General features: G+C 35.9%; 2 protein-coding genes and 1 non-coding gene across 3 annotated transcripts; 1 reads left to right on the forward strand and 2 right to left on the reverse strand.

The window, feature by feature from the left end:
• Positions 1-2,875: 2,875 nt before the first annotated feature.
• LOC126718216 (putative calcium-binding protein CML19) lies at positions 2,876-3,693 on the reverse strand. The gene has a single exon (XM_050420310.1). The coding sequence runs from the start codon at positions 3,515-3,517 to the stop codon at positions 3,092-3,094; it is 426 nt and encodes a 141-aa protein (XP_050276267.1). The 5' UTR covers positions 3,518-3,693; the 3' UTR covers positions 2,876-3,091.
• A 4,166-nt stretch (positions 3,694-7,859) lies between these two features.
• LOC126718218 (pre-mRNA-splicing factor ATP-dependent RNA helicase DEAH7) lies at positions 7,860-23,026 on the reverse strand. The gene is made up of 18 exons (XM_050420312.1): positions 22,780-23,026; positions 22,524-22,581; positions 22,274-22,415; positions 21,978-22,178; positions 16,612-16,682; positions 15,066-15,321; positions 13,921-14,094; positions 13,638-13,783; positions 13,334-13,431; positions 12,738-12,846; positions 12,292-12,469; positions 11,947-12,176; positions 11,635-11,811; positions 10,859-10,930; positions 10,603-10,779; positions 10,281-10,342; positions 10,022-10,174; positions 7,860-9,932 (listed from the first exon to the last, which is right to left on the reverse strand). Exons 2-18 carry the CDS (start codon positions 22,527-22,529, stop codon positions 8,333-8,335), a joined length of 3,852 nt encoding a protein of 1,283 aa, XP_050276269.1. The 5' UTR covers positions 22,530-22,581; positions 22,780-23,026; the 3' UTR covers positions 7,860-8,332.
• A 67-nt stretch (positions 23,027-23,093) lies between these two features.
• On the forward strand, positions 23,094-23,175 carry TRNAS-UGA (transfer RNA serine (anticodon UGA)). The gene has a single exon. It is a non-coding gene; the product is annotated as a tRNA-Ser (tRNA).
• Positions 23,176-23,369: the final 194 nt, after the last annotated feature.

Genomic DNA, 23,369 nt, shown 5'->3' on the forward strand with positions numbered 1-23,369 from the left:
CTTCTTATTTTTTAAAAAAAAAGAAAAGAAAAAAATTAATTTTGTTTCTTCTCTTTTTTTTTTGGGAAGAACGTGAAGAACCCAGAAACTTCTAAGTTCTAACCCGTCAGTCCCTCCTACCTTCAAAGATTCAAAACACCTTCAACAAACCCAAAATCCTTACACACCTTCATCCAAATTTACAGACGCAATTATAATCTCTCATTCTCATTACAAACCCAAATTTACCCAAAAGAACAATTGGAATCTCTCAAGTTCTCTCTCTATGGGCTAATTGAAGGTGAGCTCTCTCTTTAAATCCATTGCTTAAACGATGAAGCCGTTGGTGGTGAGGTTTGTGAAGTCGAGTGCGATGGATTTGAGATAAAAGGAGGCTGAGATCGGCTTGATCTGGGTTAGAGAGATGCTGTGATCGGTTGCTAGCGGCAATATGGCCGGTGACGACACAACGTAGGGCCAGTGATAGCAAAGCTCAGTGGTGGAGTCGAATCTGGTCGGTCCGGTCTCGATCTCGCTGAATTTGGAGAAGAACTACCTCAATTTCTCGGAATCGGTATTGAACGATGTAGGGTTTGAGGAGTTTCGTTTAAGAAGAAGAAGAAGTTGTTGTACGTAGCGGTTATTGTTGTTGTTGTTGTACACAACCATTTTTCCTCATCTTCTTTAGAATCTTCTCTCTCTCTCTCTCTCTCTCACCATCTCTCCTCCAACCCGAGCCTCCATGGCCAACCATAGTCATCCTGGTTCTCTCTCCTTGATCTGAACATACTCAGATCTATCTTCTTTCTCTATCTTCGATCTAGACGGTTAGACTGGGTTTTTGCCATTTGGGTTTGCTTGGGTCTGTAAATTTGGATTAAGGCGTGTAAGGACTTTGGGTTTGTTGAAGGTATTTTGAATCAGGTCTTTGTGTTTGTAATGGGAATGTGAAAGAATGACAGAGTAATTGTTGAATGTCTTTGTGTTTTGTAAATCTGTGGGCATGTCTTTGTGTTTGTAAATTTGACTGATTTTATGGGTTTCGTTGCTAAGGAAATACAAGAAAAGAGAAAAAAAAATATTGATTTTTTAAATTTCTGGGCAAGGTTTGCTGGGAAGAAAATGAAGAACATGATTAACGGGGAAGAACACATGTTCTAGATTCTTCATGTTCTTCCAAAAAAAAGAGAAACAAAATTAATTTAATTCTTTTCTTTTCTTTTTTAAAAAATTAGAAGGTTAGAAATTTTATTATTATTTTATCTGATGTGGCTTTTTTAATAATATTTTAATTCCTCCATTAGTAACCTTAGATGTTTCCGTTTGTTGACTGACAGAAAGGACAAAAATAACACGCGTTAATTGGTTTAGGGACTAAAAGTGGTAAAATAAAAATATAGGGACTAAAAGTGCATTTACGTCTTTTTTTTCTCCCTCTAAAGTTCAACTATAAATGAACGTGCACATTAGCTACTATTGTCGTGCAATCTTGAAAATAACAATATATATATATATATATATATCTACTATTATTTAAGGGGCTTCTTCTATTTGGATTCCTCATTTTTTTAGTTCAAAAATGCCTCTACACCTCTATATTTAAGTAGAGACAAAACTAAAGGACAATCCGGTAAAAATGCAACTCTAACTCCCAATAAAACATTACCTAAAAAATAGGACCACTCTCCTGTTAATTTTCAAATTGCTTTATCTACTTATAAATTAGATTTTCAAAATAAAAATTATATATATAAAATATAGAAAAATAAAATAAAAAATAAAAAATAAAAACACACAATTTTTTTTCTACAAATTAAGACCACTAAAAAAAAAAAAAACCTCATTGCATAATGAAATATGAGTTTATAATTTTAAATATTTTCAATAAATTGTATGAGCTTTGACTTATTAATATATAAAAATAAATAATTTTATATATATTGATATATATATATATATATTTAGCGGTAATTTTGAAATGATACACCATTATTAACCAGTACCAAAATATCTCGTTTTTCTTACCAAACCGGTACGGCCTCCCGTACAAGATTGACTTCCTTAAACATAGTTCAAGTAAAAAACTACTACAGCTCTAAAGTTGAGTTCGTTGTTTTACTAAGTAAAGATTCAATGCAGGACACACATTCATGATGCATAATGAGATGTATTTTCTTGATAATCTCTTTTTACTAAAATTTAATATTAATATGAGTGGGGGAATGTTGTAGCATTTTAATATTAAATAATTAAAATGAATAAAATTGACAACTTAAATGTAAATATGTGTGACTCACATGTTTAATCTCACATTGAAAATGAGAGACTATTTTATTATTTTTAAGTGTGGAGATTAATGGGTTGAAATATATTGAAGTAGATATTGGGTCAAATACATGTGCAAAGGTAAGGTAAAGAAAGGAGGCACGAGGGCTTTAGTTGAATCTTTTTAAAAACAGTGAGTGTCATGTCTCAATTCAAATAATATTATGTAATCTGTAATCTCTTCTAGATAAATATTATTCAGTATTTTTATTTCTCTGGTACTATTTCCATTTTTTTTTTTTTTAATGTTTGCACCGACACAGTTTTTGGGTCCTACCTCGCAAGTGTTATGGCCATCAAGGCTTCGGTCACATGAACTAAGAACAATTTTATACCCATTACAAAATCTACAAGTATTTACACCCAGTGTTTTGTCATTCTAATATTCTATTACTATTGTCAAATTTTAATTAAAAAGTGCAATTTTTTTTTTAATGAAATCGCCAATCACATTGCCAACTAAAAAAGCGAAAATAACTCATTGTCAAAACAAAACAAAAAAAGCTTTTTTATTCAATTATTTTAAAAAAAAATGGCAATGTGATTGCCAATATATATATAAAAGAAGTGATAATACTATTGTCAAACTTTCCATCAATTTTTTCGCTATTCGCATTTCTCTAAATTCTTTTGCAAAGAGGTTACAAGGCCCAAAAATACATTAAATGGTATTATACATTAAAATATCTACACCACACTATTCAACACTAAAAAGAGGTTTGTATTTTGTAACTCAACTGCATCCTTCTTATATTTTCAAAACAAAAAAATCTACACAGTACATGACTCATTGTTTCATCATGACCTTGAACTCCTCAAAATTAAGCACCCCATTGCCATCAAGATCAAACTGGTTAATCATAACAACACATTCTTCAAGTGTTCTTGACTCGCCAAGTCGGCTAAGCATACTCTTCAGGCTCTTTGGCGTGATGCATTCAGCTCCATCTGTGTCATACATCTCAAAGGCCTCTCTCAAGTCCTTTATTTTCTCTTCTTCACTCCCACTTTCCATTAAACCAACGAAATCCTCCAACCCCAGCAGCCCATCTCCATCTGAGTCCAAGGATTCAATCACTGTCTCCGCCTCTTCCATCAGCAACCCGCCACCTATTGATTCAATGCAACGACACAGCTCCAGGGCTGAGATTTTACCATCTTTGTCTTCATCAAATTGTTGGAATACACGGTTGTATGCACTGCATTTGTTCATGGTTAATTCTACAACAACTGAAATAAGCTTAAGATTATATAAACAAAGTGTTCAAGGGGAGATTTGAGAAAGTATTCAGTGTAGGTCCACGAAAATAAGCAGCTTAATATTCGTGGCTAGCTATGAACACCAGGGCTATAAACTGGCAAAGTATAATTACTAGGCGACTGTGAATAAGAGTGGGCTGTAAAGGCTGAGTTATGAGACCTCCATTTATAGTTTTGGCAGACGCGTAGTTAGCTGAGCGGCCTAAGGTGAAACTTCTCGGAAAATGAAAATAACTCGTACGTGGCTTTTCTTCTTCTTCTTTTCCTCTGTTTTTTTTTTTTTTTTTTTAACTAGTTTTACCTTGGGATAATCTTATGGAGAAATAGGCAAGAAAGTGCGAACCTGACCTCAGACACGCTTATGGCTCAGGCCCATGAATCTTCCCTACTTTTTTTTTTGACTGAATGAATCTTCCCTACTTTAAGTAGTTAGGACTTAGGACTAACTACCCAACAAAGCCCCTAGATTTTGAAAAGCGAGAATCACGATGGCACATATATGTTGGGGCCCTAATTTCTGATAAGCGAGAATCACGATGGATTTCTAGATCCTTTGACCAACAAAGTATTTAGGGTCTGTTTAACGTGTTTAAATAATAAAAATTGTTGTTTAAATATTATAGTACGTATTTTTATATACATTTTTACCTATATGTATTTTCATAAAATTTAAATAACGTTAGTAAAAATCTCTTACTAAATGGGTCCCTGATCTTTTCAAATATCTGATTATTTCATCAGGCATATGCATTCTTTCCATCCAGTGGCGGCGCCACGTTATGTTCAGGGTGTTCCCAACAACACCCTGACTTGAATTATATATATATATATATATATAATAATTAAAAAAAATTTATTTGCTTACCCTTAAAAAAAAAAAAAAAATAGGAACACCCTCAATCAAAATTAGGAACACCCTCAAATAAAAAAATGTATATATTTGTTCTACTTTCAAGCAAAAAAAAAAAGCCCAAAAAAAATTTTCAACTAAAATCTAAAAAAGAAAACAAAAATTTGTAACAGAGCAAAACAACAGACGGCAAGCCCAACATCAAGCCCACAGCAAGCCCAACAGATTACAAAAGAAGCAAACCCACGGATTCTCAAAAAAAAAAAAAAAATACCAAACCCCAATACAGAGCAAATCACTAAATCAGAAACCTCAAATCAATAAATCAATACATCAAAAATCACTAAAACTAAAGCAAACCTAAAAACAAAGCAACAGAGCAATGCCTCCCCTTAGAAGTTAGATCGGTCCAGTCGCAATCCAAACTCCAGAGCACATCGTCGCTCATCGAAGATCGCTCGTCGGAGGTCACTCGCACATCGTCGGAGATCGATCCAGTCCAGAGCACATCGTCGCTAGGTCGCCTGTCATCGTCGCTCGCCCCTCATCATAGATCGCAGATCGCTCAGCACCTCGGCTACTTCGATACTCAATGCTCCCTCCCTCAAGGTATTTCTCTATCTTTTTCTCTCTAACTCTCTCTCAATCTCTCACTGAAATGAAAAGTGAAAACTATGAAAATATGAAATGAAATTAATGAATAAGAGTCTAACTCTCTTTATTCTTTTAAGAGTTTAACTCTCTCTCTTTTGAACTATGAGTCTATGATTGGCTTATTGGCTGGCCGAATCTTTAGCTTTATTTTTATTTTATTTTTTTGGCCTGTTTTTTGACTTTTTGAATTTGGCTTTATCTTATTGTTGGTGTGTGTTGGTGTTGGTGAGATATTAATTGTCTTTTAGTGTAATGTATATTGTGATTTGTGATTGTGAAATTTTCTGATTGGTAGCTAGCTCTTGTGATTGGGGGCATCAGGCATGAGGCTTGTAATAAATCACTCTTTTTTAGACTTGGACTTAAGCTATAGGGCCTATATATTTTTGTGCTGCACAATTTATTGACTTTTTTTTTCTTTTTTTGGTTAAGAAATAGTGTGATATTCCAAGTATCAAACAACCATAGTAATTAGTTGAACTAATTAATTTTGTTTGTTTGGGATATCAATTAACCAATAATTAATTAAGGAAATCAACTAATAAACAATAATTAATAATTTAATTAACCAATACATTATAAAAGACAAACAAATTAAATTATGTTAGGCTAAACAACAATTAATAATTTCATAATTAATGAAACAACAATATAACAAATTATAGTTTATAAAAGACAAAAAAATTAATGAAAGAACTAAACAACAATACATTTGGGAAAAATCCCTGGAGCCACCACTGGAAAAAATTATGTTTCTTAAGAAACACCCTGAGAAAAATTCCTGAAGTCGCCACTGCTTCCATCTCATGCAAACTAAGTTATTATTACAATTTACAAGTAGAAATCTATTCAGATAGTTCAAGATGCCGATAAGAAGTTTTGAATCTAGAATCTCATAAATATCAAGAGGTCCTAAGATTTAGGAACCACTTAACCAACCCCTACACTATATTGATTTAGTATTTTGGGTGTATTCAACTCATTTTCTTGTTATCCTTAGAATGTTCCACATAAAACAAACACCAAAAATACAACTTCTAGGACTTGTTGAAGTATTGGACTCTAAGTGGTGGGCAATTATTTTCATATGGAGCCATTACTTTTTTTCTTTTCACCCGTCTAACATAGCATGGTTATATTCTTAAAAAACACATAGCATAGTTATTGAATAAATTATGACACAAAATTATGTCCCTAAACTTTCTCATAATCTAATCGGGGATCTACTGTTTAACGTTTTGTATTTGTTTGTGTGAAATCCGTACGGGCATACCATGGGAACGGCAGTGGCTCTAAAGTAAAATGGCCGTAAGAAGCAAGGCATCTCTTTTATGCCAAAGGGAAACTATATTCAATAAAAAAAGACAAAACCTTAAATTGGTACATAATTTATTCATCATCCTAATTTTAAACTATGTATCTGTGCTGTAAACTATAAATTTCTGCAATTTACAACCTAATTTACGATGAATTCGCAATATTCATCCACCATCCAAATCAATGACCAAATTATTAGATTAGTAGGCCACTATCCAATATAAACCATTGAGAGCACCAGTATAGTATATCAGTATTACAAAAATTCTATAATCGAGGCTTTTATTTGAGATTAAGCCATTATATAATATATATCCGATATACACCATTGGAGTACTAGTATAGTATATCAGCATTACAAAAAATTCTATAATCGAGGCTTTTATTTGAGATTAAGCTACCATCTAGTCTATCAGTTTAGATATTAATTTGAACAGTAGGCTAAACATTGTATATTATTGATTAATATTTTTTTTTTTTTTTTTTTTTTGAGAAAGAGGTAAGTGATTGATTAATAATATTTTATGGTTTATAATTTGGCAAATTACAACTTATCCACATAGTTTGACTGAAATTTAAGTTGCCTAACTGTAATTTAAAATTAGACACTTAACCCACCTGAGATTTAACCAAAATTTAAGTTGTCTACCTATGGCTTGAAATTCCATAATGCAAGTGTTCCAATGGATAGTTTTTTATCTTATTTGATCTCGTATTTTTATGTTTTTTGTATTTTTGGAAGAGAGACATAAAAATGAAGCAAAATTACATATTTAGCTTTATTTTTAAGAAATGTGGGTTATAGAAATCTAATTGAGCTAACCTCTAAAGTGTCAAATTTCAAACTACAGATAAGCAACTTAAATTTCGGTCAAACCACATGTTGGTAAATTGTAATTTTCCGTTATAATTTGTTTAATAGAATTTAATAGTTTAGAATGGACAAAAAAAATATTGTGGAGCAAAATTACATATTTAACTTTATTTTTAACAAATGTGGGTTATAAAAATCTAACTAAGCTAACCCCAAATGAGTAAAGTATTAAATTTCAAACCACAGGTAAGCAACTTAAATTTCAATCAAATCATGTGTGGGTAAATTTTAATTTTCCGTTATAATTTGTTTAATAGAATTTAATATTTTAATGGTTTAGAATGGACAAAAAAAAAAAAAAAAAAAATCGTGGATTACTGCAATTAATGGCACATAGGTTTATGGACTTCAATATTCTGCTTCGTGCCATTCAACCAATGCACGTTAATGTTTTAGTCCTTCAATATTTCAACTTCTATTTTCACTCAAAAAGATAAAGCAAGCAAAATAAAAATTAAACAACTAAATTATTATTTTTTTTTTTAAAGGAAAATTTTTAAGCCAAGAATATATATGTGCTCTCTCTCTCTCTCTCTCTCACATATCATTTGGTCCTGGTTTATATAAGTTGACAGAAATTATGCTTAACAATATAACTACGGGAAAAAGACTAAATTCTATCATTTCCATGCTGAAGGAGTGCAAACTTTCTATTTCCAGCTTTTTTGCCTGTTCAATCGAACAACTTGTTCTTTTAGGCCACTTTGGCCCCTATTAACCAGAACACGAGAACTAATCCTGTCAGCAAGTATTCCTATATGACAGGTTAGGATGTTAAGAAATTCTAAGAACCCATGTCTTCTTAGCAGTTTTACATCCCAAAACTGTTTCACCATCTTAAGAAACATTACTGGCGACATAATTATGCTAATTTAAATAAGCCAGTATCTTTATTTTTCACTGGAACACTTGCATTGGTAAAATATTAACATTCTTTTTTTTTTTTTTCCTTTTTTTTCCTTTTTTTTACTTATTTTCATTGCAATTGGGAACAACAATTTCTTTCTTATGTCAAGAATAACACTATTCTACCGCATGAAACATGTGACTATTTCGTACAGTATAATTTACACTTACAACCCAAACTTCTTTGGCCTCAAATAGGTAGAAGAGCCCTGCCGCAGACCTGGCATCGAGACTTGTTGCTGCTCCTTTTGCCTCTTTTCCCGCTCCTTCTCCTTGCTATCTCTCTCAGCTTCTGCTTGCACCTTCCTCAAATTCTCCATTTCCTCCTCCATGGCTGTTTTTTCTTCCTTCTGCCTCTTTTTATGCTCTAACATCGATGTATCTGACTCCTTGACCGAAAAGAACATCGGTCCCAGCTCAGCCAGCCACTGGGGTTCAACTGCTGTAGCACATTGCATATACTCCTTGGTTGTCAAAATCAACTCATGGTAGACCACATACTCTGGAGTGCAACCCATACCATAGAGAGCACTGCTCGGATGTAAATGGCAAGGCATCCCATTCCTGCAATTGACATACTCCCCCACACCCTTTAATCTTGCTGCGTTATGGAAATATGCAGAACAGATGGCTTTCCTCACGATGTCTGAATCAGGCCAACAAGATGTCAAAGGGATTTTTAGTGTCTTGAGAATATCCAGCAACTGGGACCTCACTTCTCTAGCCTTCCGTAACCCTTTAACATGCAAAAAGTTGTCGTTACACCAGTCTCCACGATACTGGTGTTGTTTCCATTGATTGTAAACATTATAAAGCGTTAAGTGGTCAGATTCTGGCACAAAGAATCTTTCACGTGCAGCATCACTTTCCTCTGCCCTATCTTTAGGCCGGAAGAATACTGATGGTACTGAAAGCATTGAAACAATTGTCAATACCTCATCCAAGCATCCTAGCTGTTCACCCATCAACAGCATCTTGGCAAGTGGGGGGTCCAATGGAAACTCCACCATTTTCCAGCCAAGACCAGTTAAGCTCCCAACATTGTTAAGAGCACCTAAGACCCACAACTGGTACATAGAATTAAGAATATTATCCTGTGGAGGTGGGTCCATGAAATCAAAATCCAGCAAGTTCTCAACATTAAGAGATTTGAGCAACAAAACCACATTGCCAAGGTTGGTCCTTTGGATCTCAGGCACAGGACTAGGCAACATTTCATTTAGGTATGCACTCTCTGTATATAGCCGATAACATGTCCCAGGCCCAGTTCTACCAGCACGTCCGGCACGTTGGTCAGCAGCAGCACGGCTGACAGGGAATACTTGGAGAGCATCCATACCCATCCTAGGGTTGTACACTTTCATCTTACCATAGCCTGTGTCAATGACATAAAAAATTCCATCTACGGTTAAAGATGTCTCAGCAATGTTAGTTGCCACAATGCATTTCCGGGCCCCTTCTTCAGCTTTCTGGAATATCTTTGCTTGCAAGTCAGCAGGCAGCTGTGAATATATGGGGAGTATCATGAGTTTAGGAACCGCTTTCTTTGCAGAGGACATGAGCTGTTCCACACGCTCTGCAAGGGCATGACAGGCTGCCTCAATCTCATCTTGGCCAGTCATGAAAATGAGAATGTCACCTGGAGGGCTTGTGATGTGGATGGTCATGGCCTGCTTCACTGCACCTTCAACATAATCTTCGCATGGAGTTTTACTGTACAGGGTATTAACAGGAAATGTCCTACCAGGGATGTGGAAAATTGGTACACTGCAACAAATATGGAAATTAGTAATGTTGAACAAGTAGACAGAGAATACAATGACATAGATGAGTTTTCATGTTATTGACAAGGTTACCTTCCAAAGAAATTTGAAAATTTTTGTGCATTCAAAGTTGCAGATGTCACTATAAGCTTAAAATCACGACGTTGAGCAACCACTTTTTTCAATATCCCAAACAGCACATCTGTGTTTAGTGACCTCTCATGGGCTTCATCCATCACAATGACACTGCAACAGTTATAACCTTGACATTAGATAATTATGTTATGATTGTAAATGAACAGATACATGTAAAGATGAACAATAAAAAATAGTAAAATACAACTTCCCATACCGATATTTTTCAAGATCAGAATCTTTGAGTGTTTCACGCAAGAGTACTCCATCCGTCATGTACTGTAAAATTGGAATAACACATTTATCTCTATTCACATAAAACTTATGCCCTTTTAAAAAATATTAAATGAAAAAAAGAAAAGAAGAATAAGAATAAGAAGTAGAAGTAGAAGCAGAAGAGTTATTTCAAGTTTCAACAAACCATCAGGAATAATAAGAGGTTACTTATTTTAAAAAGGTCATCAATAATAAACGGCCCAAATGAGAAGTGTATAAGGAAATTCAACAAGTTCCCTCTCAGAGAAAACAAAGGATCTCACCTTAATTATGGTGTTTGGCCCAGTCACATCCTCAAAACGAATGGCATAACCAATTTTGTCACCAAGTTCAGTCTCCATCTCTTCGCTAACTCTTTTTGCAACACTCATAGCTGCAACACGCCTTGGTTGGGTGCATCCCACTATACCATTTGTGGTGTAGCCATCTTCATGCAGATACTATCAACAAAATCCACATCAGATTCCGGTTGACAAGGTGTGTGTGTTTGTGTGTGTGTATAAATCTTATAAAGCTAACCTGTGTCAGTTGAGTCGTCTTTCCCGAACCAGTCTCTCCAACGACAATCACCACCTGATTTTCACGTATTACCTATCCAATAAACATTCAAACAGAATCAGGACACATGACAAGGTTTAATATATTTTTCAAGGGCATAGCCAAATGTAAACCAAAGAAAATTCAAGGACTGAAATGCTCTTCATAAATTGAATTTTGAGCAAAGGATGGCACAAAATTAATTAAGAAAGAAGCATATTTTTCTTTTTCTTTTCTGATTGTTGATTTATACAAACCCAGTGGGTTTTGAATATAGAACCTCATCATCCATCCATTCCTGTGGGAGGAGGAGGTGTAATAAGACGTGCAGACTGCAGCATCGGCATCAGACCAGCACTACAGACATATGACTTGACATCAAGCATGTCAATCTGAAATTCCTTTACGCCATATATTTCACCTCCCAATTTGTGCTAATTGACCATTTAAGCCTTAGGGAATAAGATTATATACCAATCATTTTGCAATCACCAAATCCTAGTTTTTATTTTGTTTTATTATAATTCAGTAGTTACAATGGAGGAGAGGGGATTTGAACCCTGGACATCTCATTGAAAACATCAAAAGGTGTCAAATGAGCTACAAGGCTCTTGGCACCAAATCCTAGATTTTGAAAAACAGAAGCTCATTCTCCAATTTCAAAAACAGATGTTGCTATCTAACTTCAATTATGAGAAAGCAAGCAGATATCGGTCATTAAAAGTAAACAAACACGTATCAAAGGACTAACAGCAAACCTGCAATAAATCATCTCGCACTGAATATATTGGCAGATACTGTCGCTGCTGTGCTAAGGTTTTTGACTTTGCAAAATCACTTACTGCTTCCCCCTTCTTCAAATGCTGTGCAAACTTTGCATCTTCCTTAAAATCAACTTCACCATCTTCACCCACATCAGCAGTATCAGCATCAACCTAGCATTAAGATAAATACATAAGTTTCACCTGTGCTTACTGCTTAGCCAACACACCTAAAAAAAGACAGAAAGGAAGGGAGAGTTGAAAACACACAAATGGTAAAAGTCATATCTTCATTTGCAAGTACAATACCTGTTCTGCTGTTTTTTCAACACCAAGAATATCACCAAGTTTTGAGCCTGCAAGCTCCCAAAAACGTTGACGTGACTTATTCATACTTTGTTTCTCGTGGATTTCTCTAACCAGAGCAGATCCTTTGCGTGAAATTATAGCCATATCTGATGTTGGGTCTTTTATTGGCATTATTGGCTCTGCTTGTTTAGTAAAAACAACTCTCCCATCTAGGAAAGGAGGTTTTGTATCTGTAATAAGAAAAAATAGAGAAATATAAGCTGAAGGAGGCAGACATCATATGTGCATGCACAGCAAGTGACATGTAACCCATCACAATTAGTTGAGATTATAAAGTTTCATTACCATGTACAAGAAGAATAACTCTGCGTTCTTCCTCATCATCAAACTCGGTCTGCACCTCAGTCCCTCTAACAGCTCCAGATCTCAATAGTTGGCGGTCTTCCCACTGAGCATTATCAGCAGTGCGCTGAGACAACTTTTTGGTCTGAGCAAGTGTCATCTTTGTTCCATCTCTTCGCACCTGAATTGGAGATTCCAATTCTTAAAAGGAGTGACAGGAATGTGGATTGCCAGCATAATCTAACTAACTAATCAGTCTGCACTACCATCTTAAAACAGCTCTCAAAATTTTTAAGGAACTCAACATGACATGCATATTTCAGAAAGATAAAACTATAAAAGAGACAAATGCATGCACCTATTAATGTAATAATGGTGTATAATACTTATGCGCCAATGAGAAATGTTTCAAACATATTTCCAAAAAGTCATTTGACAGTTTAACATACCAGTCTTTTGGCCAATTCTGCTTCTTTCTTCTGGAAAGAAGAATCATCTCCAAAATAAAATGACGAGCTGTCTGCATCAAACATTGTATTACCTTCTTCTCTGTCATACCTATAAAATAAAATTTGTATTAGTCAAAATAAATTGACAACTAAGTGGCACTAGTAAAATTTATAAAAAGAAATCCAAGAGGAAGTCTTCCACAACTAAAGTCTAATTCCTTCTTTTTTTGGGATAAGAACTATAGTCTGATTTCTAATGGAGCTTTCTTTTTTTGCTATGACAAATCATAAGAGGAGCCATTTTAAAGGATTGTGAATTTAGGATCAAAATCATCAAATTAGAAGAGTTAGAACCAGTTTGAACAAACCAAATTAAATTCTACCATCTATTACTGCTTGGTTGAAGATTCCAGAAATTGAATAGATGAAGTGCAAATTTAGAAAAAAAAGTCAGCCAAATGATGTTCACAGATTCATGTTGTTTAGCTAATATTCTTTTACGGGGATTAACAACTTCATGTGGTAATCCTTGTGCAGAAAATACATTGAAGTCAAATCTTATCAAAGAAGAATAACTAGCCCATTAATTGAATTACCATGCACGGTCAGAATTGTATTCCATCTCTAGGCGCATACTTTCAGTAATCTCATACTTGTGTTCTTCAGACAAATCAGTTTTATCTGAGTCTCCGCCCTGCACACATGATGTAATTAATGAAAAATCTATTAGATCAACTAAATAGCATGTGAATTAACCAAGAAAGGATCCACAATCATCACCATTATTCAATGTGAAAAAGATGAAACCTATTTTCTAGAAACAAGGTTTAAAATGTAGGACCCCCTTTCCTCAAAATAAAAAGAGAAGGGGAAAAAGATTCTTAACCACAAGTATAATACCTCAAATGCTTCTGAATTTTCCCTAGAAAAAGAAAGTTGATGGGACTTCCCACCATGTCTAGAGTTTGAAGATCTATTGGAGGATCCAGAAGCACGAATTGGAACTGGAGAGGGAGAGACATGGTCCCAGGGAGAAGCAGCAGAAGCTGTATTTATTACAAATTTTGAGTCATTGTTATGCGCCCAAATCAACATAAACAGCAACAGATAGCCAGTTCCATTGGAAATAAAATAAAATAAAATTTGACTTCCAAAGGGAAGATTCCACATCTAACTAAAATACCAGTAGAAGAAGGCGTATGGCCACCCAACCATGGGGAAACTAGTCGTGCATCAGGTGAAGTCCCAATAAACATTGGGGATGGTGAAGGTTGATGACGCCTACTGGTATGAGAGTGACTATCCCGGCGTGGTGTATCTTCCCATTCCCATCTCCCATCATCCCAGTCGGATCTGCCTGCAAGATTTGCACAGTTTAGAAGTCATATGAGCAATATTCTTACTTTTTAAAGATATACAGCAGAATTTCATCAATGAACTAACACTAACAACTAACAACATTCTTTATTTAATTTTTCTTTTTATCTGCAAATGTGTATATCCAGAACTTTTTAGGTCAACAACAAAAAAGCCTTAGTCCCAAATTTTTGGGGGTCGGCAATGGAGATACTCAGATTAGTTGTTAGTTTCTGGAATTTCTGGGACCTCTCCTCCTCCTACATAGTACTATTGCTAGGAAGCATTAGTTGTTAAATTTCTCTCAATTTTGGATCTTTGGATAATGACTAAGCCCTAGTACAGGGGTAGATAAAAGGTGCACAAAATGAAATTTAAAAAACAAGAACAAGAACAAGAACAAATCCTTAGTCCCAAATTTTAAAAAAAAAAAAAAAAAACACCTAAGATTTAAAATTCAAAGACATAAAATAAAATAAAAGGGACAAAGTTCTAATACAAGCTAGTTTGTAGCCAATGGCTACAACTCCCATTAAAAAAAATTAACACAGTTGCATATTTTGAAAATCTAACTGTTGGATTGCATGTTTTTAACACACATCAAATTTCATGCTAATTGTATGTCATTTATTATTCGATCCATAAACTCATTTTTTATGCATAATTTTAGATTACAAAAACTTGAAATTTAAATATTTGATTGATGACATAGGTCACATAGCTATTAATCTTTGATCTTCTACAAATTTTGCAAGCATTGAGGATATAAGAAGAAAATGTAATCTAATAGTGAATTTGTCAAAATTTACATCCAATATTGGGTGGAGTTATAGCCAAACTTTGCCCATAAAAAATCAGTTTACATTCCTCCAAAAAACAATACACCAAACTGCACCACATCCCTCTTCCAGTTTTCTATACTTGGAAGAATGTAAACTTTAAGAAACAAATTTAGACAGAAGTATTACATACCAGGTGTCCTCCTTGAACCTTCATATCTACTTCGCTTTCTTCCATATTCCCCATCATAGTCTTGATCATATCGACCACGTGCTTCTCTTCTATAATAATTGTCTTTACTATCATCACTGTGTCTATGTCTCACCCTTCTGCTTTCACTTCTAGTGTCATCCTTCACATCTCTTCTTTCACTACTTCGGTCATCCCTATCATACCTAGGACTCCTAGACCGAACGCTATGGTAACTTCTTGAGGGTGTATCTGGAACCTTGAATTGGACAAGTCAGCAGAATATCAGTAATATTTCACATCATCAAATGTACTAGGAGCACAAATAATATAACCAAAGTGAACAACTAGGTGAACCTGTTCGATGGTTATAGCATCAAGATGTAATCAGATTAACCAAAGTACAAGCATATCCAGTTTCCACTTGAATATCAATAACTACATCTATTATCTTATTAGATAAACCAAGTGAGCCACTAAAGCAAGTACATTGATAACAGCAGTTCATTTTTTAAAGACCCTTACAAAGAAACACTCGAAATAGCCATATTACTCTTACACCAGGTTAAGAACCATCAAAACCCCCAGCTATTCAAGTAAACAATGCTGTTGAAACCAATGTACATAATTTTTTTTTTTTTTTTTAATTATTTTATATTAATAACTTCATTGAAAGAAGAAGAAAAAATACAGAGGGAAAAAAATCACACAGGCCATGTGCTACAAGCAGCAGGGGAAAAAAAACTAAGTAACTATGAAAGAACAAAAATCGAGCATATCAAATAAAGAAATAAAAGTAAAAACACCTGTAGCATTTGCCCAATCAAACAAAGTTGAAAAAAGAGAAGTTGCAACTCATGAATCGATCTTTCATTCTTGTCAAAGGTACGTGTATTACTTTCCCTCCAAATGACCCACATAAGACAATGAGGGATCATTCTCCAAAGCACCTTTTAGATCTGAGTCTGTTGAATTTGTTTGACCAACATGCCAAAAGTTCCACGACACTACGCGGCATGACCCAATGAACCCCAAATAGTGAATGCTCCATATTCCAAAGTTTGAAACCAATGTACATAATTGACTACATAGAATTGCAAAGACTTCCAAAAGGACAAAAAACAAATACACAAAGGCTTGCAGGATCAAGAGGCAAAGATGATGTTAATTTGAATCATGTAAGAGGTGTATCAATTTTGCTGTGATGCTAAGAAGTTCCAATGATTCTAAGAATAGAATTTGAGACAAATACTTCCATATTTCACAATATGTTCTAAAAGGTTTCTTGAGCTTGCCTAAGTTGCTTTGCTATCACTCCTTTCCAACTTTTAGACAGGCCAATCATTCTTCTTCTTTTTTTTCTTTTTTAACTAGTGCAATCAAAATGATATCCATGTTTTCCCAAAATCAGTCATTAGAATGCTAGGAAAACCAAGTATTCAAGGGTCATGTCCCACATCCAGATGTTGTCCATTAATAATAACAACAGTAAAAACAATAGTAGCAATAGAGCGGCAAAAAGAATAACAAAGAGATAAGATTGACTTACATCTGGATGTTCACTAGAGTGACGAGTACGAGATGTATCATTGACTTGTTCTTCTTGAGTCACAATACTTCCTACAATACAAGGATTGCAGAATTTTTGGCTTACTAAACATAGAAAATGAAAACTAAAAAGAAGAGTACACACTATAGAAAATGAACGAGTGAAATATGTATGCATCAGTGAGGATAAATCAAAAGCACATCAAACACGTTTAAAAGAAAGATGCAATCTTCATACTTATCATGATGCTAGAAACCTTGACATCAGTCACTATCATTTTTGGGAAGGAGGGCAAAGAAGAAATCAACATTCATATTCAAAACTCCAAAGGCAATACAAAGATGGCAAAAAAACTTTTTTGATCCCAATATTTTGGTCCGATTTTCAATTTGGTCATCAAGTTTCACAACTTTCATTTAGTCCTTATATTTTTTAACTTGCTATCATTTTGGTCCCTACTGTCATTTCACGAATGGAAAACACCTATGGGGCAAACAATAGTTAAGTTTATAATATTAGGCATTTTCTGTAAGTGATATGGCGACAGGGACCAAAACGACAAGAAGTTTAAAACTATAATGACCAAAATGAAAGTTGTGAACACTTGATGAACAAATTGAAAATAGAACCAGAAAGGTGTATGTGCCTACAAAGATTAAGGAAGGATTTGATACAAAACCTTGATATTACTTTCCAAAGAAAACTATCAAATGTAAACCAATCATATGATTCTCTTTTGAAGTGAACTTCATCATAAATTTGAAAATACCCAAGCACATACTAATGGGGTGCCACATAGGAGATCTAGATAACCTCAAGAGAATCCTGCTGGACATAAACTACTGCCCAACCTTTAGGAGTCCTTGTTGTTTCTTCTTATCATTTCTACCAGATATCTTATCTTTATTTGAGTAGTCTTATTTATCTAGCTATCTTATCTCTATTTGAATGTTTGAATAGTTGCTGAATAAATCTCCAACTAGGAGATTGTGGTAAGTAAATGTTGATGGCATTAGGCCAGATATTGATGAATTTACTATTGCACTGAGGTGGACGGTGTTCTTTATGAGGATGAGTCTGATGTACGCTCTCAGTTAGTTCTCCTTTATCAAGGGTTGTATAAGGAAACTGAGGTGGGGCTTCCTACTATGGATGGGTTAGCTTTTGCTTGTATTGAAGAGGGTGAGCGGTTATCTTTAGAGAAGGAGTTCACGAAGGAGGAAGTCATCCAGGTATTAAGGGAGATGGAAGGTGATAAAGCCCTTGGTCCTAATGGTTTCACCGTGGCTTTTTTTCATAAATGTTGGAGTGTTGTGGAAAAGGATGTCATGGATTTTTTTGTTTACTTTCATCGGCACTCTGTGTTTGAACAGTCTATGAATGCTTCGTTTCTCACTTTAATTCCTAAGAAGTGTAATGCCGTTAACATTAAGGACTTTTGCCCCATCAGTTTGGTGGGTAGTGTGTACAAGCTGCTATCCAAGGTGTTGGCTAATAAGTTGAGGATGGTTTTGGATAATCTCATCTCTGAGACTCAAAATTCATTTGTTGGCAGAAGGCAAATTCTGGACTCAGTGCTTATTGCAAATGAATGCCTGGATAGCAAGTTGAAGAGCAGAATACCAGGTGTGGTTTGCAAGCTTGATATTGAAAAAGCTTATGACCATGTGAACTGGGAGGCTTTGTTTTACTTGTTAGGCCGGATGGGTTTTGGGTTGAAATGGAGTGAGTGGATTAAGGCTTGTGTTACTTCTATCCATTTTTCAGTCCTTGTAAATGGATCCCCTGAAGGTTTTTTGGAAGCTCTCGTGGGTTGAGACAAGGGGATCCACTATCCCCGCTTTTGTTTCTCTTTATAATGGAGGTTTTAAGTAGACTCTTGAAGAAGACAAAGGAGTGTAATCTTATTCGGGGTTTTCATGTGGGAGCTGTGAACTCTGTTGGTGTGTGTATTTCTCATCTGTTATTTGCTGATGACACTATCTTATTTTGTGATGCCTCTAGGGAACAGTTGCTATCCATAAGGTTGGTGTTGTCTTGTTTTCAGGCTTTTACGGAATTGAAGGTCAATGTTGGGAAAAGTGAGATTGTCCCTGTTGGGGAGGTGAGTAATCTAGATGCACTGGCTAATATTCTTCAATGTAGAGTGGGTAGTTTGCCTATGAAATAGTTGGTGATGCCGTTGGGTACTTCATTTAAGACAACTTCGATTTGGAATCCTATTTTGGAGAAAATGGAGAAGAAACTATCTAGGTGGAAGCGTCTCTATTTATCTAAGGGTGGTAGGCTCATGTTACTTAAGAGTACTCTCTCAAGTCTCCCAACATACTTTTTATCTCTTTTTACTATTCCTAAAGTTGTGGCTGCTAGATTGGAAAGTATTCAGAGGAATTTTCTGTGGGGGTCTTCTAAGGAATATCCTTTGGTGGCTTGGGAAAAGGTGTGTTTACCCATTGAGATGGGTGGTTTGGGGATAAGAAGTGTGGTGTCATTTAATCAAGCTTTATTAGGGAAATGGCTATGGAGATACGATCATGAAGTTACCCATCTCTGGCGGAGAGTTATCTCCACAAAAAATGGTGAGGGTCAAGGGGGGTGGAGTACTAAAGTCTGCAGGAGGACTCATGGATGTGGCCTATGGAGAAGCATTAATGAAGGGTGGGAGAGATTTTCTAAGCACCTATCTTTTGTAGTGGGTGAAGGCACTCGTATCCACTTTTGGCATGATAGGTGGATTGGTGATAATACTCTAAAAGATCTCTATCCTGAGCTCTATGTGTGTTCAGCAGTCAAGGGTGCTTGTATCTCTGAGGTTTTGTGGATTCCAAAAGGGGGTACTGTTAGAGTGTGGAATTTAAGGTTTTATAGAGCTTTTGAAGATTGGGAGTTGGCTGCATCTTATCCTCTACTTCAGCTTATCCAAACTCGTATTCCTCGAGGTGATAGTAGAGATACTCTTTGCTAGCGGCTAAAAGGTGATGGTAAGTTTGACACCCAATCTTACTACCATGCGATTCGGTGTGCTTCGAATTCTTTGTTTCCTTGGAAGGGTGTTTGGAAACCAAAGACTCCTAAGCGCATGGCATTCTTTTTGTGGACTACTACACATGGTCGGATCCTCACCTTGGATAATCTAATGCTTAAGGGTCGCCCTTTGGCTAATTGGTGTTGTATGTGTTGTTGTGATGGGGAGTCGGTAGACCACCTTCTTCTTCATTGTCCTGTTACTCATTCCCTATGGACTTTTATGCTTCAGGCTTTTGGTATTCATTGGGTTATGCCAGGATCAGTGGCGGGTTTGTTATCTTGTTGGCATCAGTGGCTTGGGAAGCATAATTCGAACATTTGGAATTTGATTCCAGGGTGCTTAATGTGAATTGTGTGGTTGGAACGAAATCGTCAATCTTTTGAGGACAATGAGAAAACGTTGGATGAGTTAAAGGTTTTATGCCAACGTAGTCTTTTGGAGTGGTCTCGTTGTTGGGGTTTTACTGATTGTTCTTCTCTCTCTGAGTTTATGTCTTCCCTTAGCTTAGTTTCCTAACTATCCTCTTTTTGTTGTGCTGTTTGTTCTTTTATTTCTTGTTGTTCATCATCATGAACATCTTGTACTTTTCATTATTTAATCATTAATAATAGTTTCTGATTACCTATGAAAAAAAAAAGTTAGTATTCCACCCAAAGGAAGTTTTTTATCAAATTCCATCTATGTTCCTATCAACTTGGTATTAGTGCATGGCCACCAACAAGGATCGTATTGAAAAATTAGAGGCAGAAATGCAAGAGCTGAAAGAAAGTGTGCAGAATATGACAATTGAGTCTCAACCTCTTGGCTCATCCATGCGTGAAATTAAGGAACTATTTTATCAATCTTAGGACAAATCAGCCTCTCATTCACCCCAGAAACCAAAGGAGCATGGGTCTTCATCGCAGAGTGGGGAGATACACTCTCCATTGGCCAGATCCAAAGTTGCGAGACAAGATCATCCTCATCCAACTAAGCTAGATTTTCCTTGATACTAAGGCGATGATCCAACAGTATGGCTTGATCACGCGATGCAATATTTTGACTACCAAGGAACGCCAGAAGATCGTAAAGTCATTTTGGCTACTTTTCATTTGGAAGGGGAAACAAACCAATGGTGGCAATGGATAAAGAATGTGTATTGCGAGGAGAAGATCAAAGTCACCTGAGCAAAATTTAAAAGGGAAAATTTAAAAGGGAGCTGCTGGTCCAATTTGGGCCAACTAAGGTGGAGGATTTTGACAAGGCTTTATCTCAAACATGTCAAAGTGGGACACTTAGGGACCAGTAGGAGTTTGAGAGACTTGCTAATCGGGTTGATGGCCTCAAAAGGCATCGGTGGGAGCATTCATGGGTGGACTGAAGAAAGACATTGCTTCAGAAATTCGGATGTTCTAACCCAAGACACTCACAGAGGCTATTGAGTTCGCTAGAATCAAGCACGAGAGTGTGGATAGACAACGACAACAAAACAAGGCAGACAAGCCACAAATAAACGCAGCAGCCTTGTCAGTACAAAGTGCCAATCCAACCAACACAACTGGACCAACAAGTCAAACAACTAGAACTAGAAGTACCAAAAAAATTCCTTGGGGGGAAATGCAAAGGCAGAGGGAGACGGGCCTATGCATCAGTTGCAATGAGAAGTTCACACTGGGACATCGCTGCGCAACTTCACTAGCCTTTCTCATTAAAGCTTGTCCACTAAGAATTCTTAGAAGACGGTGGCTATAACCAAAAGATAGAAGTTTCAGAGGTATACGACAACCACAAGGATGAAGCTCTGCTAATATCTCTTCATGCAATTGCAGGCTGCTCAGGACCCCAAACCATGTGGGTCAAGGCTAAGATTGGGAGAAGAGAGCAGGTGGTTCTCCTTGACAGTGGTTCAGCTCACAATTTTGTGCACTGGAAACTTGCCTGATCACTTCACTTGGCTGTCACACCTATTACTGAGTTCAGGGTAGGGGTAGTGAACGGAGAAAGCCTAGTCTATCAAGAGATGTATGAGCAAGTTTCCATTACAATCCAAGGATTTACATTTTCCTCTACTCTGCATTCCTTACCACTCAAGGGATCAGATTTGGTGTTGGGTATACAATGGATGGAGTTCTGGGACCAGTGGGGTGTGATTGGAAAAAAAATGACAATAAAGTTTCTATGGAAAGGTACCGCATGTCATTAAAGAATTTGCCCAACCTATAAAAGGCAATGCCTTTAAATAAATGAGTAAGAGACAAACTAGGAAATGGCTTTTCTTTAGCAAAATGGTGAACATATTGGAATCCTTGAATGCAATTAGCTATTTGAAACAATACCAAAAAATAAAATAAAAAGTTACCTGTTGTTTCACGATAACGCCTACTAGTATGATTGCGTGTAACACTATTTGCATTACTTCCTACTTCATCTAATCCAGAGGATTCAGAATTCTCTTCCTCCTCTATAGACGAAATAACAGAAGTAACTTTTTCTCTTGGGGCCTTGAATCCACCTTCAACCTTAGACTCAGCTCGTTTTGCAATCGCAAGGACATCTAGGCCTGTCAGGTCGTAAATTTAAATTATTCACATACTCATAAATAAGAACTGCCATTGCATAGAACATTATTATAGCACAGTTAGAAATTAAGCTCACCTAAAATTGATTTCCTCTCCGGAGCTCTATACACCAGTCTATCCTTCCCAGGAACAATCAATCCTCCGAAGCTCGCCTTCTCAGGCTCCAATGTATCCATTGTCTTGTTCACATCTATAAATCCAACATCATCTCCGCGTTTCTAATCGCAACAAACAATAACACCAACAGATTAAAACACAACGCTCAACCCTAAATGGAAACTAACTACAGACTATAAAGCTATAAATTTGGTGAATCTAATACTAACCTCCATTGTTAATCAGCAAAAAATTCTAACAATCAAACACCAAACAAACAAGTTCCACCTGCATATATTGCAAAACATGAAATCAAACACCGACAGAGTAAAGAAAAAATTATCGACAAAATTTACCAAATGGTATATACTTCAAATTCAGGCTATGATCAATAATTTCACAAACAACTTACTAGCTTCTGATAATTTGAATCGGAAAATTAAATTTTATAGGTATCGAAATTACAGGGAGAGCGGTTTGGCGTACCTGTAAAAGTTTCTTAGGCTTGGTGAGATCGAGGTCCTTCAGTTCGAATGGTTTTTTTTTTTTTTTTTTTTTTCTTCTTCTTCTAGAAGAGTTGAAAAGGAAGAAGAGGAGTTGGTGTTTTAGAAATGGCACTCGACCGACCTAGGAGGACACTTGTTGGCGGCGGAGTGACTGCGATATCATCTGTGAATCAGAGCGATTCGACACGAATTCGGGTATAGTCCGCTTGCCCCGATCTTTGAAATACTCTTCTTCTTTTTTAACTAAATCTGAAATAGTTATTAGATGTTTTTACTTTTTGGATATCATCAAGGGTCGATATGTCCGAGTGGTTAAGGAGACAGACTTGAAATCTGTTGGGCTTCGCCCGCGCAGGTTCGAACCCTGCTGTCGACGACATTCTATTTTTTTTACATTTTGATTTTTCCTCTAAAATTATATATGCTTCCTATTGAAAATTTTAGAACTTTTTGTTTCTTTTTCTTCTTCTTCTTCTATTGAATATGTCTTAATTTTTTCTTTTATAGTATGAGATGTTGCTGAAAATGGTAGTCAATTATTGGTATTTGTGTTTTTTTTTTCATTCTGAT

This window comes from Quercus robur, chromosome 3, assembly GCF_932294415.1.
Source record: "Quercus robur chromosome 3, dhQueRobu3.1, whole genome shotgun sequence".
In the NCBI taxonomy this organism is placed as follows: domain Eukaryota; kingdom Viridiplantae; phylum Streptophyta; class Magnoliopsida; order Fagales; family Fagaceae; genus Quercus; species Quercus robur.